Source organism: Crinia signifera, chromosome 11 (assembly GCF_055691185.1).
Source record: "Crinia signifera chromosome 11, ASM5569118v1, whole genome shotgun sequence".
Taxonomy (NCBI): domain Eukaryota; kingdom Metazoa; phylum Chordata; class Amphibia; order Anura; family Myobatrachidae; genus Crinia; species Crinia signifera.
Genome location: NC_139227.1, coordinates 23,746,814 through 23,762,029, shown reverse-complemented (window position 1 = coordinate 23,762,029; position 15,216 = coordinate 23,746,814). Strand labels below are relative to the sequence as shown.

Sequence of the window (15,216 nt, the reverse complement as noted above, 5' to 3'; positions counted from 1 at the left end):
ACTGGTGTCCGCAACCAGGGCATCTCCCTCGCCTATGCTGTTCGGCCATGTCGACGTGCACCACGACGGTTTATGGTGCAAGATACAGCGCTCAAAGACTGATGTAGCGGGCAGGGGGCAGTGGGTCCATTTGGGTCGGAGTGGCGACCGCCGGATCTGTCCGGTGGCGGCGGCTCTGGCTTACGTGGAGTTGCGGCCCCAATTGCCCGGGGCCTGGCTGATGCACATCGACGGGTCCCCCCTTACTAACTTCCAGTTTAGGTCGGTTTTCAGGCGCTGTATATTGCATCAGGGTCTTTCTCCAGCCGATTTTGGGACACACTCTTTCCGTATCGGCGCCGCTTCGGCGGCCGCTGCGGCGGGTTGGTCTCAGGTCGACATACGAGCACTCGGAAGATGGCGGTCTGGTGCATTTAAGCGATACATCAGGCCAACATAGTCCAGTGAGCCCATTTGAGGAGTAGCCGCTCGCCCAAACACGCTTTAGTGTTTGAGGGGCCTTGAGGAATTTTTTGTGTTATCACCAGTCTTAAATTAGGCTCTAGCCAACTGGTGGAAGATTTGTGTTTTTTGCCTCAAGTCAAATCGGGTGACCCCCCCCCCCCCCTCCCCCACCATAGAATAAGAAACAACAGGTGGAGATTATACATAATTCAAGTGGGTCAAATAATCAATTAGTCTAAATAGATCACCCAAATCACTGTCCTATTAGTTATCAACAATTTAATATAGAACTCCAAAATCACCTTTAAGGGAATCTCCCGGGCCCCCCTTTAAAATTTTGCCAGATGTTTGCATTTATTTCAAATTTTCTAACGGTATATATCATTTCAACTTACAGGTCAACGCTTGGACACCAATATGATTTGGTTGGTGGGGCATTCATTTATTTATTGGTTGTCCTTGTCCCAGGTAACCACGGATACGGAACGTTTCCCTGAGACGCGATTTATCCGTTGGCTGGGGCGTAGAGGTATGAGGTGGTCAGCGTTGAGGGGTCTTTTGGATGAGTCAGTTAGGGCGTTTGGTTACCCACTTTTTGTCATCATCCACTTGGGGGGCAACGACCTCACGCATAATTCCGGTCTCAATATTCGATTTGAGATTAGGAATTTATTGCTGGACCTGATCAGAGAATGGAGATTTTGCCGTTTCTTCTGGTCAGAGATTATACCTAGGAGGGTTTGGAGAGATGCACTCAATCCGGGTGCCATTGATTTGGTACGTAGGCGGATCAATTCCGTAGTCGGCAGGGCGATAGTAACGGAGGGCGGAGTGGTCGTCAGGCACGAGGCCATATCCTTTAGAAACGAGACCCTGTACAGGCCGGATGGGGTGCATCTCTATTTAGTCGGGATGGATTTGTTTTTTCAGAATTTAATAGACGCATTGAGAAGTTTAGAGGTTTAGTTGAGGGAGTATTTGGAATTAGGTTGGTGGCGGGTCAGTTCAAGTTGAACTGATATGGCGGAAAGAACGGTAGTTAAATTAGAGCTGTATTTACACTTAGCTGGTGGTTGATGTCGAGATGTGGGCATCACCGATCCAGGTGGGCCCACGTCTGGACCTTAACGATCATCTACTTCGGATAGCGTAAATTCTTGCGGACATTTGTAGTTTAGGGCAGGTGGCCCAATTTTTTGATGACTCGGGCAGAGTGGTGAGCTCTGCCTTAGTGATATTTGCGAGGTCAGGGGCAGAAGCAGAAGGTCAACCCCCTGACCTTAAGGGCAATTGGCCCCTTTTGAAAAGTCCGCTTCGTAATTGAGCCGTTGTCTTGGACGCTGGCAGGTGGCCGGTCCTTGGCAATTAAGGGCAGGAGGCCCTTAGATCCGGAGTTTGTTATTTTTATTACTTTGTTATTTTCCAGCAATGTTATTTATTTTGCATGCCGTTCTTTGCCCGCCACCTTAGTTAGAGCAGGGACATAAATTTTAGTTAGATTCAAATAGGCCGCCCCTGCTCAAAATAAATAAGCCGTCCCCTTTAAGCCCATTCAGTTGTACGCGTCTTTATTTCTTAGATAAGTGGTGTGAGTGTGGATGAATGCCTATGTCTGTGTGGAGTTTAAGACTGTAGAAGCCAGCTTGTCTGGCTGAAAACAGCATAAACTCACCTGGCTATTGGCAGGAATCTTTAGCTCACACACTTGATCTGGGCCCGGGGGTTCGGCTTATCTTGATTGACGGGTTGACCGATTTGAATGACGGTTCAGGATAGGCTGGTTGAGGTCAGAGGTGGAGATTGATGGGGTGATGTTCTTGCTTCCAGAAGATTCTGTCTCTTGCTTCAGGAAACGTTGCCCTCCCGCCCGCCCCAATTATTAGTTAGAATTAGTTTGGAGAAGTCGTTTGCATTTATTCGTTTAGTTGTTGTCGGCTTATTTTGTCTTGGCGGAAAGAACGGTAGTTAAATTAGAGCTGTATTTACACTTAGCTGGTGGTTGATGTCGAGATGTGGGCATCACCGATCCAGGTGGGCCCACGTCTGGACCTTAACGATCATCTACTTCGGATAGCGTAAATTCTTGCGGACATTTGTAGTTTAGGGCAGGTGGCCCAATTTTTTGATGACTCGGGCAGAGTGGTGAGCTCTGCCTTAGTGATATTTGCGAGGTCAGGGGCAGAAGCAGAAGGTCAACCCCCTGACCTTAAGGGCAATTGGCCCCTTTTGAAAAGTCCGCTTCGTAATTGAGCCGTTGTCTTGGACGCTGGCAGGTGGCCGGTCCTTGGCAATTAAGGGCAGGAGGCCCTTAGATCCGGAGTTTGTTATTTTTATTACTTTGTTATTTTCCAGCAATGTTATTTATTTTGCATGCCGTTCTTTGCCCGCCACCTTAGTTAGAGCAGGGACATAAATTTTAGTTAGATTCAAATAGGCCGCCCCTGCTCAAAATAAATAAGCCGTCCCCTTTAAGCCCATTCAGTTGTACGCGTCTTTATTTCTTAGATAAGTGGTGTGAGTGTGGATGAATGCCTATGTCTGTGTGGAGTTTATGACTTCTAATATCTCTTGTCATAGCCATTGACGTTTTGCCAGGAATAGAAGTTGCTTGACCAGTTCAGATGTGTATTAGGTGGTGCAGGACCTAGGGTTGGCTCCTAAGGGGTGCCGGTTCCATCACAGGCTCAGCTACATTCTGATCCCGCCCTGCAAGGGCATTGGCCAAATGTGACAGGTATGATCCCATCATTGCGCAGCAATAAAACTACATTTCATGCTATCATGTCAAAATGCACCTACAGAGATGCAATTACAATATAATAGATCAGTGGTTCTCAAACTCCGTCCTCAGGACCCCGCACAGGTCATGTTTTCCAGGTCACACAGCAGTTGCACTGTGTATCACCAACTGTCACATTTTAAAACTCCACAGGTCACCTGGAAAACATGAAATGCGTGGGGTTCTGAGGACTGACTTTGATAACCTGTGTTAGTAGATCATACCTGCTCGGAGACAGGAAAATACCCAACATTTCAACATGCAACATAGCACATGTGCCCAAATATCAGAATATTTATATGCATTGCTTCTGCGCCCAGCAGCCGTCCAACATACTTATTCCCTGGGCAGTGCTGGCCTTACATGGTACAGTTGTGAAATGCTTCAATTATTGCATGAAAATTCGGCCACATCTCTACCTCTTTCCCCTGCAAACTCGTATCTGTGATCCTCAGTATCACGGTACACTGACCTGCCGGGAAGGGTCTTCCCTTAGAAGAATTCTATGGGGACAGGAGAGCCAAATCTTTGATACGTCTTGCAAACCATTTTTAATACATGTGGCAATCAGTATGCATTGCTATACACCTCTGGTTGCTGGCTGATTGCAGAATGTCAGGAATTAATTCCAGCATGGTCATAAATGTTTTATACAGCTGTTACTAGATCAGGGTCTATCTGGTCAGTAGGTAGATAGGTTGGTAGATAGGTCGGCAGATAGGTTAGTAGATAGATAGGTCTTTATGTAGGTAGATAGGTTGGTGGAAAGGTCAGTAGGTAGATAGGTAGCTAATTTGGGGTCCATGTTGTGAAATATACAGATTGACATCAAAAGTTACCCCTGGGCAGGGTTGGATGAAGGGGGGGGGGGGGGGATGCTCAGGGGGTCAGTCCCCCTGGGCCCCTCTATATAGGCCCCCCCCTGTGGTCAGCATGTATTAAAAAAAAAAACATTTTGTTTAGCTAAAGGTTCATGGCAGTGGGGTCATTCTGAAGCTTCGCCTATCTGCCAATGTGACAATGATTAATGGTGCTGAGCATCAGGAGACAAGGCACACTGACTGCACAAGTGTATTACTGGGAGTTGACCCATGAGACTTTGCAGAAGAGGTCAGAGGCTAAGAAGCTTGTGCTGAGCTCTGATTGATGGAGCTCATCACATGCTTCTCAGGCCCATGGAAGACAGCAGCAGCAGCGGCCTCTTCATGGGAGGGTTTTTATTCAGAGGCAGCACTGAGCCTGTGAGGTCTCCTACAGAGTAATATACAGAGGAACAAACACAGGCTTTTCATGTGGTATATATATATATATATATATATATATATTTATTAACCCCCCACCCTGCAGTTACCCATGGATCAAGTTTATACTGCCTTTACTCTGTGTTTTGACAGTGTAATATTCTCCCGTTCAGTTTTCGACCAGTAATGACAAGTGGGAGGTGCCCCCCCTGTCTAAAGTGACCTGTAATGACAAGTGGGAGGTGCCCCCCCCCCCGGTCTAAAGTGACCTGCCGCTGGGTCATCAGTGATGATATTTTAACATTTCATCAGTGTGAGTGTCGACATGTCTAATGTTGACATGTTGACTTTTTCGAATCCGATCAATGTAGAATCATCCCCTAAGTACTAATGTAGTCACTACAGCTAAAAGTGCAGTACACAATTAAACACTTAGCCATAAAAGCACAATACTGTTATTACTGAATCTTAATTTTTTATATTTAGAAAATTAAAAGTCTCCTTTACCTCAGGTTACCTCATTTGTCTGTGTCTACTGAGGCAAAGGTAGATCTATAAATGGTAACATGAATTGTAATATACATGTCTCCAAGTGATTGTCACATAGACAAAGGTGCGCAGCTGCGTTACTATGCTGCAGAGGACTTTACCAAATAGTTCTGCTTGCAGCAGTAAGATACAGCTCATTCTGGTTTTATACAGTATAAGACATGTAAGGGGACGCTAACCATTTGGATTATAGCACAGGTTCTCAAACTTGCTCCTCGGGACCTTGGGGAGATGATACGTTCTGTATGTGGGGGTAGGTGGGCTCCCCGGGAGCCAGGCAGCACAGGCTGCCCCCCAGGAGAGCCAATAGGGGACCGGGTATTCATTGCACCCGATCGTGCATATGTAATGATCGGGTGCAGTGAATATATGAATATCTAATGAGCGGCTCTCGGCTCCCGGCCCCCTGCTATGTGTAAAAAAAATATATATATTTTTTAAATTAAATATATATTCATGTGCTATAAGCACATGAATAAAAATAGCATGCCCTTTCACAGAATAAAATTCCTGATTTTTTCACACCAAATGTAAAACAACAACAACTTTATTTTAAAAGTTCACTTTCCACTTCACCATGAAAAGATGGCGATTTGCTACACGGTGAGGGATGGCGAAAATCACTTAGAAAGATGGCAAGAAGTGCACGTTGAATAGGGTGATTTGCTTTCTGACCCAAAAAATCACCTTCCAACGCGAAAATAGCACAAATTCGGTGTGAAACAGGGCGAATTATCCTCATTGAATACTCTATCTTCAGATGCAGTTAGCTGCAGTTACTAATCCCTTGATAAATATGGCTGCAAATCAGAGCGTTTCAGCTGCAGAATGGTGGGATCGTAGCAGGTACAGTATCTGAGATATCTGGTGCAGTCCCTCTGTTATAAATCAAAGTAATGGTCAATATTTGTAGTCCCCCCCCCCCCTCCTCCACAAACACCTGTAAATATATACAAGCACCATGTGTGTTACAGTTATGGAAACAGTATAAAAGTTGGTCCTGTTGGTGCAGACATCCCTCACTCCTACAAAAAATGTGTCCCTATATCTCAGCCACGGGACTACTTTCCCACTCTAAAATTAATGTATCTTGCTACTTGCAAAAAATATCTCGACCATCACTTTAGCAATTATCCTGGTATCTTGGAAATCTATTTCCCATCCTTTAAGTCATTTTGTCTCAAGTGATTTCATTAGACCTGGTAAAATAAACAGCATTTTCTAAGTAATGTGTCTAAGTCTACACAGCGTCCATTGTAGCTTGCCCCTTAATTAACCGTTGTTTACCAAATCATATATATAAATGCTCATCGAGTTATATATCACCACCTGAAATAGGCCTTGGAGAAAGATAAAGTGGACGGAGAAAAAAGAAAAAATACCGGCCAATCAGATATTAACCTCCATGTTACAGGCTCTGTTTGAAAACTGACAAAGCTGATTGGCTGTTACTTTAACTCCTTCCATTTAATCTCTTTTTAAGGCTTAGTAAATAGACCCCTTATTAACCACCCAAGAAATCAGAGACCTATTCTGCAACAACCCTATGAGTCACCCCATTACTATCCTCCTTAAGGTTTTTACCACCGCCTTTCAATATTTCTCCTTAAATGATGCCCATACACTAGTGCGATCATATGCGATGCAACAATTTCCCATCGCATCTGACCGCATCTGAAGTGCTTTTTTGTCCTGCACCCGATGCGGGATGTCACACATCAACAGCTGGAACCGAGCTTGGAGCAGGAGACTGGTGGTGGTAGCTGGCAGTGGTCTGCGGGGCAGGCAGCGGTAATCAGCAGAGCTGGCAGCGGGCAGCAATATTTGAATTATTTTTTTCAAAAGACTGGGCGGACCTCTGATTGGCTGAGAGAGCTCACTGCCCTCTGATTGGCTGAGATAGCTCTCAGCTAATCAGAGGCCTCACATTCGGGCAGCCACTGATTGGCTGAGAGAGCTCTCTCAGCCAATCAGAGGGATGCCTACTCCTGGAAATTTAGCAATGTGATGCGCAGCGGGGTGGAAAAAGGCACCCAGCAGTGGTGTCCTGGGGTTCGTCCACCGATGGCCCTGGGATGATTGAGAGATCTCATTGAGAGCGATCACATGTGTTTAAAACCACATGTGATCACACATGCGATCGATATTACAGTATCTGCAGTACATAATCTGGTGACGCGAGATTCAACCAGTGGGCCCACACATCGCATAGGGTGGCACATGCAATGGCTGGTGATCCATGCGATTTGTCACCGCGATTTATCGAAATTGCAGGAATCGCATCCAATATCTCACATATGTATGGGCTCCAAAACTGTTTGAACTATGTACTATGATAATTTTTTTACTATTCGATTCCTCTGTTGTTGTGAGGTATCATGTGAAGTGCTTGTTTGTATTTTCCGAGGCTTACATTGACTAAAGCTTACTATTGCATCATAGAAAATGATAGACAGAATCTGACTGATTCAGCGACATCACCTCTTTTCATTTTCAAAAACGTTAGTAAAATGACCCCCTAGTGCAGAGTTTTTCAACCACTGTCCCGTTGCACTCTATTGACCTTGAGATGTTCCGAAGTGTGCCCTCAGAGCTAGAAATGTCCACACTAGTTCACAGCCACCGCCTGTTTAACTGTTATTCACTGGTCTCATGTTTTCATGTGCGGCCAATGTATTTTATTTTGGTTGACTGTGGGGACCAGTGTGATTGTTTTTTTCATATGGGGCCAATGTGTTTTTCCCTGTGTGGGTCTGGTGTGCCTTGGCAATTTGAAAATCTTGTTTGGTGTGCTACGAGTTGAAATCACTGTCCTAGAGATCACTGTCTTTCTCACCAAGCAATCGGTCATTAATGAACAACACACTGTGTAGCCCCATAGCAATGTTACTAGGTCCTAGTGAACTGATGAGCTCCGTTCTCACGACCTCATTACATTAAATGACTGCATGCCTTCTGCGCAGTGCAGCATTCCATTAAATCCTGTTGAACTGTAGATTTTTTTTTATACTAAAAGCTTTAATGAGCGCGTAGAAATAGGACGTTTTATTTATATAGCGCACTTTCTCCAACAGGACTCAGGCCGCTTCAATCAGTACATGAAATACATGTATCGATTCGTCCAAATTGTACCTGGAATAATGGAAAGAACAGAGCTCAATCCATGTTACTTCTGTCTACCAAAGTATATGATATGGGGATGCAGATGGGTTTGTAGGAAATAATATTGTGCTGTGTAAACATATTGCCAATATATTTTCTGTTTTCTCCTTATAGTGGTCTGAACTTCATTGATTTGATGGTCCGCCAAGGGAACATAGACAATCCTCCGAAAACACCACTGGTCCCTGGGTTTGAACTGTCTGGAATTGTTGAGGCACTCGGAGGAAATGTTACTGGTTTTGAGGTAAATTTTGTTCTGTTTCATTAACCCAACGGGGGAGATGTATTAAGCCTTGGAGCATGATCAGTCCTGTTCGTATAGGTGCGAATTAGTCCCTGTCTCTGATGGTGGGCGTGTGCTTATGCGCATTTGCAAGCCCCCGGAGCGAACCCCTTTGGTGAGGTTTTCATTCGCCGGGGCATTTTTTTTTCCTGGTGGTTCTAAGCATCGCCTTTCCTGGTGGTTCTAAGCATCGCCTTTCCTGGTGGTTCTAAGCATCACCTTTCCTGGTGGTTCTAAGCATCACCTTTCCTGGTGGTTCTAAGCATCGCCTTTCCTGGTGGTTCTAAGCATCACCATTCCTGGTAGTTCTAAGCATCGCCTTTCCTGGTGGTTATAAGCATCGCCTTTCCTGGTGGTTCTAAGCATCACCTTTCCTGGTGGTTCTAAGCATCACCTTTCCTGGTGGTTCTAAGCATCACCTTTCCTGGTGGTTCTAAGCATCACCTTTCCTGGTGGTTCTAAGCATCACCTTTCCTGGTGGTTCTAAGCATCACCTTTCCTGGTGGTTCTAAGCATCACCTTTCCTGGTGGTTCTAAGCATCACCTTTCCTGGTGGTTCTAAGCATCACCATTCCTGGTGGTTCTAAGCATTATCTTTCCAGGTAGTTTTAACCTTTTGAGTCCCTACATCTCTGTGAGAGATGTGCAAAATATCTGCTAAAAATGCCAGCGACGCTCACATTTGTTTTATAAATTCAAATAAAAAGTTGTGTTAAATTTTTTTTCTTAACCTTTCCGGTCATTATCATTAATAAAAATGTTTGCTTGCTAATTTTCACACCAAATTTGACAAATTCACTTGGCACACAAAGGGTTAAGTATCGATGTTTATGGTGTTTCTAAGCGTCACCTTGGTTGAAGACATCGCCTGCAGAAGAGGGGAAATAATATAGCATATATTTATGAGAAACTAAGAGGAACTTCATTTTTAATTTACAAATCTTTTGAAAATACTGCAACTTTGAAGCAGCCGAGGAGCTGGACAGTGTAATGCTTCCAGCACTGAAATCCTAATAGCTGATCAAAATCAGCAGAAACAGAAAACGAATGTATTTCTAGAATAATGCTTTCAAAAGAATAATATTTTACTGCTCAGTTAATATAAGGAATTTAATTCTTCATACTTTATGCCGCTATAAATTATGCATTGTATCTTTTTTATCTCTCAATTTTACAGTTATTTATAGGGCAGAAATTACTTTCCCACCATGAAATAATTATTAAACATTATATTACATTTTATTATTTTTTATTAAAATGTTTTTTTGTTTTTTTTTACTATGGGTATTTGTTGCGGGAGAAAACATAAGAATAGAGTGTGGAATATTATCTTCATAATGTATTTTCATATGTTTATGCCCCCACAGCAAATACATTTATTTCTTTATTACCAGTTTCTTATATAGCGCATACATATTACGCAGCGCTGTACAGAGTATAGTTAAACATTCACATCAGTCCCTGCCCCAGTGGAGCTTACAATCTATATTCCCTACCACATGTACACTAGGGCGGAGTGAAAAAACTGAAATTGAGAAATTCAAAATCGGCTAGTGTGGAAAAGTTGTGACTTGACTTGAATAAGAAACGTGCAAAAGCATTTTGATCTGAGTCAACATTTTCTGTTCTGGCAAGAGGCCTGAAGTTTCACTTTTTTGGTGAAAATGATGAAAACTATGAAGATGCTCCGATCTAGTTAAAATTATGTCCGGATGTCTTAGATTGGTTCATTAATATACTTTAGCTTAGTAAAAGAGAGTATGAGATTATCCTAATGCAAAGTGACTGACTTTGGCAGGAGAAAAAATCCCTAATAATTGACCCATTTTCATGGTCACAATTGTGAATATTGTGTGTTTTATCCTGAACGTGTTTATAATAGAAGAAGCACAAATACTCTAAATGGAATTTCGGTGACACTGTGTGAAATATAACACTGCATAATAGCCCTTAATCAGACCTGATCGCAGTACAAATTTGTTCTCAAAATGGGCAAAACAAATGCTGCATTGCAGGTGGGGCAGATGTAACGTGCTGAGAGAGTTAAATTTGGGTGGGGTGTGTTGAAACTGAAATCTAAATTACAGTGTAAAAATAATGCAGCAGGTATTTACCTTGCACAGAAACAAAATAACTCACACAAATCTAAAGGTGGCCATACATCTACAGATCGATTGTCAGATTGGGCCGGTTGGAACCAACAGCTGGTAATATCTGAATGACAGTTTTTCAGCATTTCAAAGCAAATGGTCAACTGTCATTTGCTCTCATCTTTTACCAGGATTTTGTTCCAACCAGACAGATCGGACAATAAATCTGTAGATGTATGGCCACCTTAAATCTCTCTGCACATGTTACATCTGCCCCACCTGCAGTCCAGGATTTTTTTGCCCATTTTGAGAACAAATTTGTACTGCGATCAGGTCTGATTAAGGGCCATTATGCAGTGTTATATTTCACACAGTGTCACTGAAATACATGAAATTGGATTTATGCTGCTCTCTTTGCAGTGCATATACAAATATAGACAATCCTGTGTATATAAATAAGAAATAACTGTTGCAGTCTGTTATTGAAAAACAGTAACTGTTACAATAAGTATTACAAGTAACAGTGTAAACTGTCTAATGTATCATTTTACATATCACTTCTGTTTATTGACAGAAAAACAGTGTTGCATCCCCTTTACTGGGAACATGATTGGGCTGCATTACAGCATATAATTATGCCAAAGATAAGCCAATATATTAACTGTTAAATACGTTGAAGTGTATTATGATGTAATAAATTGTAAGCTTGCAGCAGGGCCCTCTAACCCCCAAGTCTATCTGTCATTACCCAGTTTGTTTTATCACTGTCTACTATTGTAAAGCGTAAAGGAATCTGCTGAGCTATATAAGAAACTGTAAATAAATAAATAAACAAATACATCTAATGTTTAGGGGAAAAAAAACAAGAACATTGATTCAAAAAATAACAGGTTAATCATTCTATGAGTGGTGTCCAGCAGTACATATATGCCAATCACTGGCCCTTATTCTGATTGATGCGGACTTTACCGCGTTCTTACGGATAGCGTCTTTACGGCGTCTGCGCATGCGTGGAGAACGCTACGCGCATGTGCCACGCCTTGACTCGGTACCAGTTCGGACAAAGGCCGTCCAAAACTGGTCCCCGCAATCAGTCGGGAAATAGGGGCGTATTATGGGCGTCATGCGGAATGACACATGGGCGTAGTTTCAAAGTGGGCAAAACGGGGCGGAAACATGGGCGGACACGGGGGAGTACACTTATGTTGGGGGGCGTACATTCGGAAACCACTCCGAATGCACGCGAGCAAAAAGGGCTGAAATGTGCGGTGTCCACAAGTGTACTATTGCTTTGCGGACACCACTCGTTCATGCGGTAGGCGAACGTACGCCTAATGACTACAACCATTAACACCTGAACCCAATACAATCTACTCCTTTACTCATTACTCACTAATAGGACGCTTGTCAGTGCTTTAATTGAAACCATTGCTGCTTCAAGGAAACCTTAGTAATCCCCCACATATGCTGTACTTGTCCCACACTTAAAAACTGCTAACAATTGACATGACAGAATATTAATACTAGCAATACACATGTGTATTCGACATGTACTCATGAAACCACACATTTTGGGTAAAGTAAAAACATTTATTTATATTCATGTCACACTCAATGCCACTGTCATGCAATGACCATAAAATTAAACATCAAAACTATAAACAACATGCCAGGAATGCAGCAAAATAAATAATAATAAAACACAAATATAATAGCACACAGATGGACTCCAGCACCTCCTATGTGCCACTGCACATGTAGCCAGTGGGAAATGAGGAGGCTGCTGGCCCTTCTACAGCAGGGCAAGCTGCACCTGACCATTCTCCAGCAGGGCACCCTACACCTGGCCCTTCTGCAGCAGGCCAACCTGCAGCTGGCTCATATGCACCATCAGCAGACTCATTTGGAACACAACCGGGGACTTCACCAGATAGTACCATGGCCATCACTTCAAGTACAGCTGACAGTAATGCCAGGCACAAGAGGGCAACAGGGGAACCACAAAGGACATATGAAGCAAGGGTTCTGGTTCCCCTCAGCACGTGATTGGACACAAGAAGCTGACACACACAGCACAATGGAAGATTTGGGAACACATAACGGTAGAGATTAATGCGGCCACAAGTTCATTTCCGACCACGTTTGGCCTTGGTAGGCTCCTTGGCCTGTGCAGCAGCTCTTCGGGGACGCCCAGATGCTGGGGCAGGTGGAGCAGATGATGTGGAGGGGTTGGCTGGTCTACCCCTCCTGCCAGCAGGGAGTGTTTCCGCTGGTAATGCACCAGAAACGGATGACATTAGGACCCTGTTGCTGGTAACCAGCTCCACCATAAGCTCATTATGGTGGAGGAGGAGATCATTTTGGCGGGTGGCTTGCTCGGCCAGCACCTGAGCACTTGCAGCCATGGCCTGATGTGACTCAGCCATGGCCTGCATGCTCCCAGCGATGGACTGCTGGGTGCTGACCAAGCTCGCCAGGATCTCCTCGGTCCTACGCATCCGTTCTGATGCGAAATCTCCCTGCTGGTTGATGTCCACAAGCACCTGGGCCAAGGCGGCCAAATCGGCTTGGCCCGATGCCTGCTGCTGCACAGGCCTACCTCTGGGGCCAGGTGGCACGGACTCCTCCACCTCCTGAGCAGAGTCCTCACCAAGCGGTGGGGTGTCTGTGGGAAAAGATAAACACAATTAGGAGACATTCTACGATAATTACTTGCACAAGTTTATGGCATGACCAATATTTACCTTCCAGAAAAGACGCAAACACTTCAGCTGGGGCCTCGCTATCCATCGTGCTCACCCCCCTGATCTCCTCAACTGAGATACAGCTCTCCGCCATCTCCTCCAGGGGGGTGAGCTCTAGCCCTGATGGCATGGGGCCGGCCCCAGATGTCTGGCTGTGGTCCCACCGCTTGGTCATCTTCCTCTTCAGGTTGGTTTTGAAGTCCTGCCACCTGCAATGTAAGTTGACATATTAATACATGTCACTCCCAATGTTAGCTGTTGCAGCCATTGCTATGTGCTACATATTACAACATGTGATTAATGTCCCATATATAATATTACATGCAACTATGATATCAACCGTTACAATACACATTCACAATCACCCTACTCTGACTCTCAAGGAAATAACATGGCAATAATGTATGTGTATCGTAACAACCTCATGTGCCATTTGCAAAATGCATATAAGCATCCATTAAATCATTACTTGGCTATTACTGGGCACATGTATGACAAAACAACTTGCCTCTTCTTCACATGGTCCGTCTCACGAACTTGTGGCGCAACTGCATTAATCTCTGCCGTTATCTGTTCCCAAATCTTCCATCGGCGTGTGTGTGTCAGCTTCTCGGATGGGCACTCTATCCAATCACGTGCTCGGGGAACCAGGATGGCCAGCTCCTGTGCTTCATATGCCTTGTTTTTTTTTGGTGGTTCGGCTGTTGCACTGGCTCGCCCCTTGCTACGTCCCTGGCCACGCCCCCTGGCACCAGTCGCTGCACTTGAAGTGCTGGCCATGGTACTACCTTGTGAAGTCCCCTGTTGTGTTCCAAACAAATCTGCTGATGGTGCAGATGAGCCAGCTGCAGGTTGGGCTGCTGCAGAAGGGCCAGGTGTTGGTTGCTCTGCTGTCGAATGGTCATGTGCAGCTTGGCCTGCTGTAGAAGGGCCAGCAGCCTCCTCATTACCCACTGCCTGCATGTGCAGTGGCACATAGGTGGTGCTGGAGTCCAGCTGGGCAAAAAGTTGCTGGAGCTCTGGGTCTAACTCTGGTTGGGAGCCAGACATGTTAGCAACAACATTGTCACCCTGTAATACACCTTTTTATACTGTTTGAGTATCCTGTTTGGCGGACATCAGCGGCAGCTGCGTTCCGTGCGTGAGCGTACGTCGCTGTTCTTTCGCGCCGCATACGGTGGCGGAAATTCCATTGTGGAAAACCTGGCGAAAGTTCTAAATGAAATACTGGTCACCAATTATAACATTGCATAGAATCTTCGGATACACCTGGGACTATTGCACAATACACATGCTATTTGCTAGCATTACATGACATTTGATTCATGACTACTGGCGTATGATGGCGTTTGATTGCAAGCTAAAAGTAGCCCATTCCCTTAGAGAATCCACGCCACAAGTCAGCCAATACTCATCTCTACTGTTATAGACAACACATGTGAGAGCCCAATAAATAGTGAGTTGCTGGTAGAATCAGTTGTCTCCAGATCACGACTTGTCAGGGTCTAAGGTAAGCTCTTCCATGCTCCTTGTAGATATGATATCCATTCACTATGTAAGTGTATGAAGGTATGCACCATTGCCTCACTGCCTACAGATTGTTGGGCCAGCAAAGTGTGTGTATCATTATTGCAACATGTCACATGTTCAATATTTCACTCACAGGTCTTAAACCTGTGTGGGTTCATCTATTGCAGGACAACATGTCACAGCAATAGATGAAATGTCTCATAGTACATGAAGTTGGCAAAAAATGCTGACACCTTTATGTGTGTGTTTTGGACGGTGTGTATTGAGTTCATATTATTGTGTCATCATTAGAGAGTCAAATGGATCTGCGTGATTACACGGGGCGGCCATCAATTGTACGTATAGAAGGCTACAAATCAGTTTGTAGTGGGATATGGCCATTATGTGCATAGGT

The 15,216-nt window shown here is 44.3% G+C and overlaps 1 protein-coding gene across 1 annotated transcript in view; it reads left to right on the top strand.

The window, feature by feature from the left end:
* The window catches only part of VAT1L (vesicle amine transport 1 like), a 92,067-nt gene that overhangs the window by 24,928 nt on the left and 51,923 nt on the right, over positions 1-15,216 (top strand). Inside the window, exon 2 of the mRNA XM_083164691.1 lies at positions 8,290-8,419. Coding sequence (XP_083020817.1) covers positions 8,290-8,419 — 130 coding nt within the window. The remainder of the gene's footprint in view (positions 1-8,289; positions 8,420-15,216) is intronic.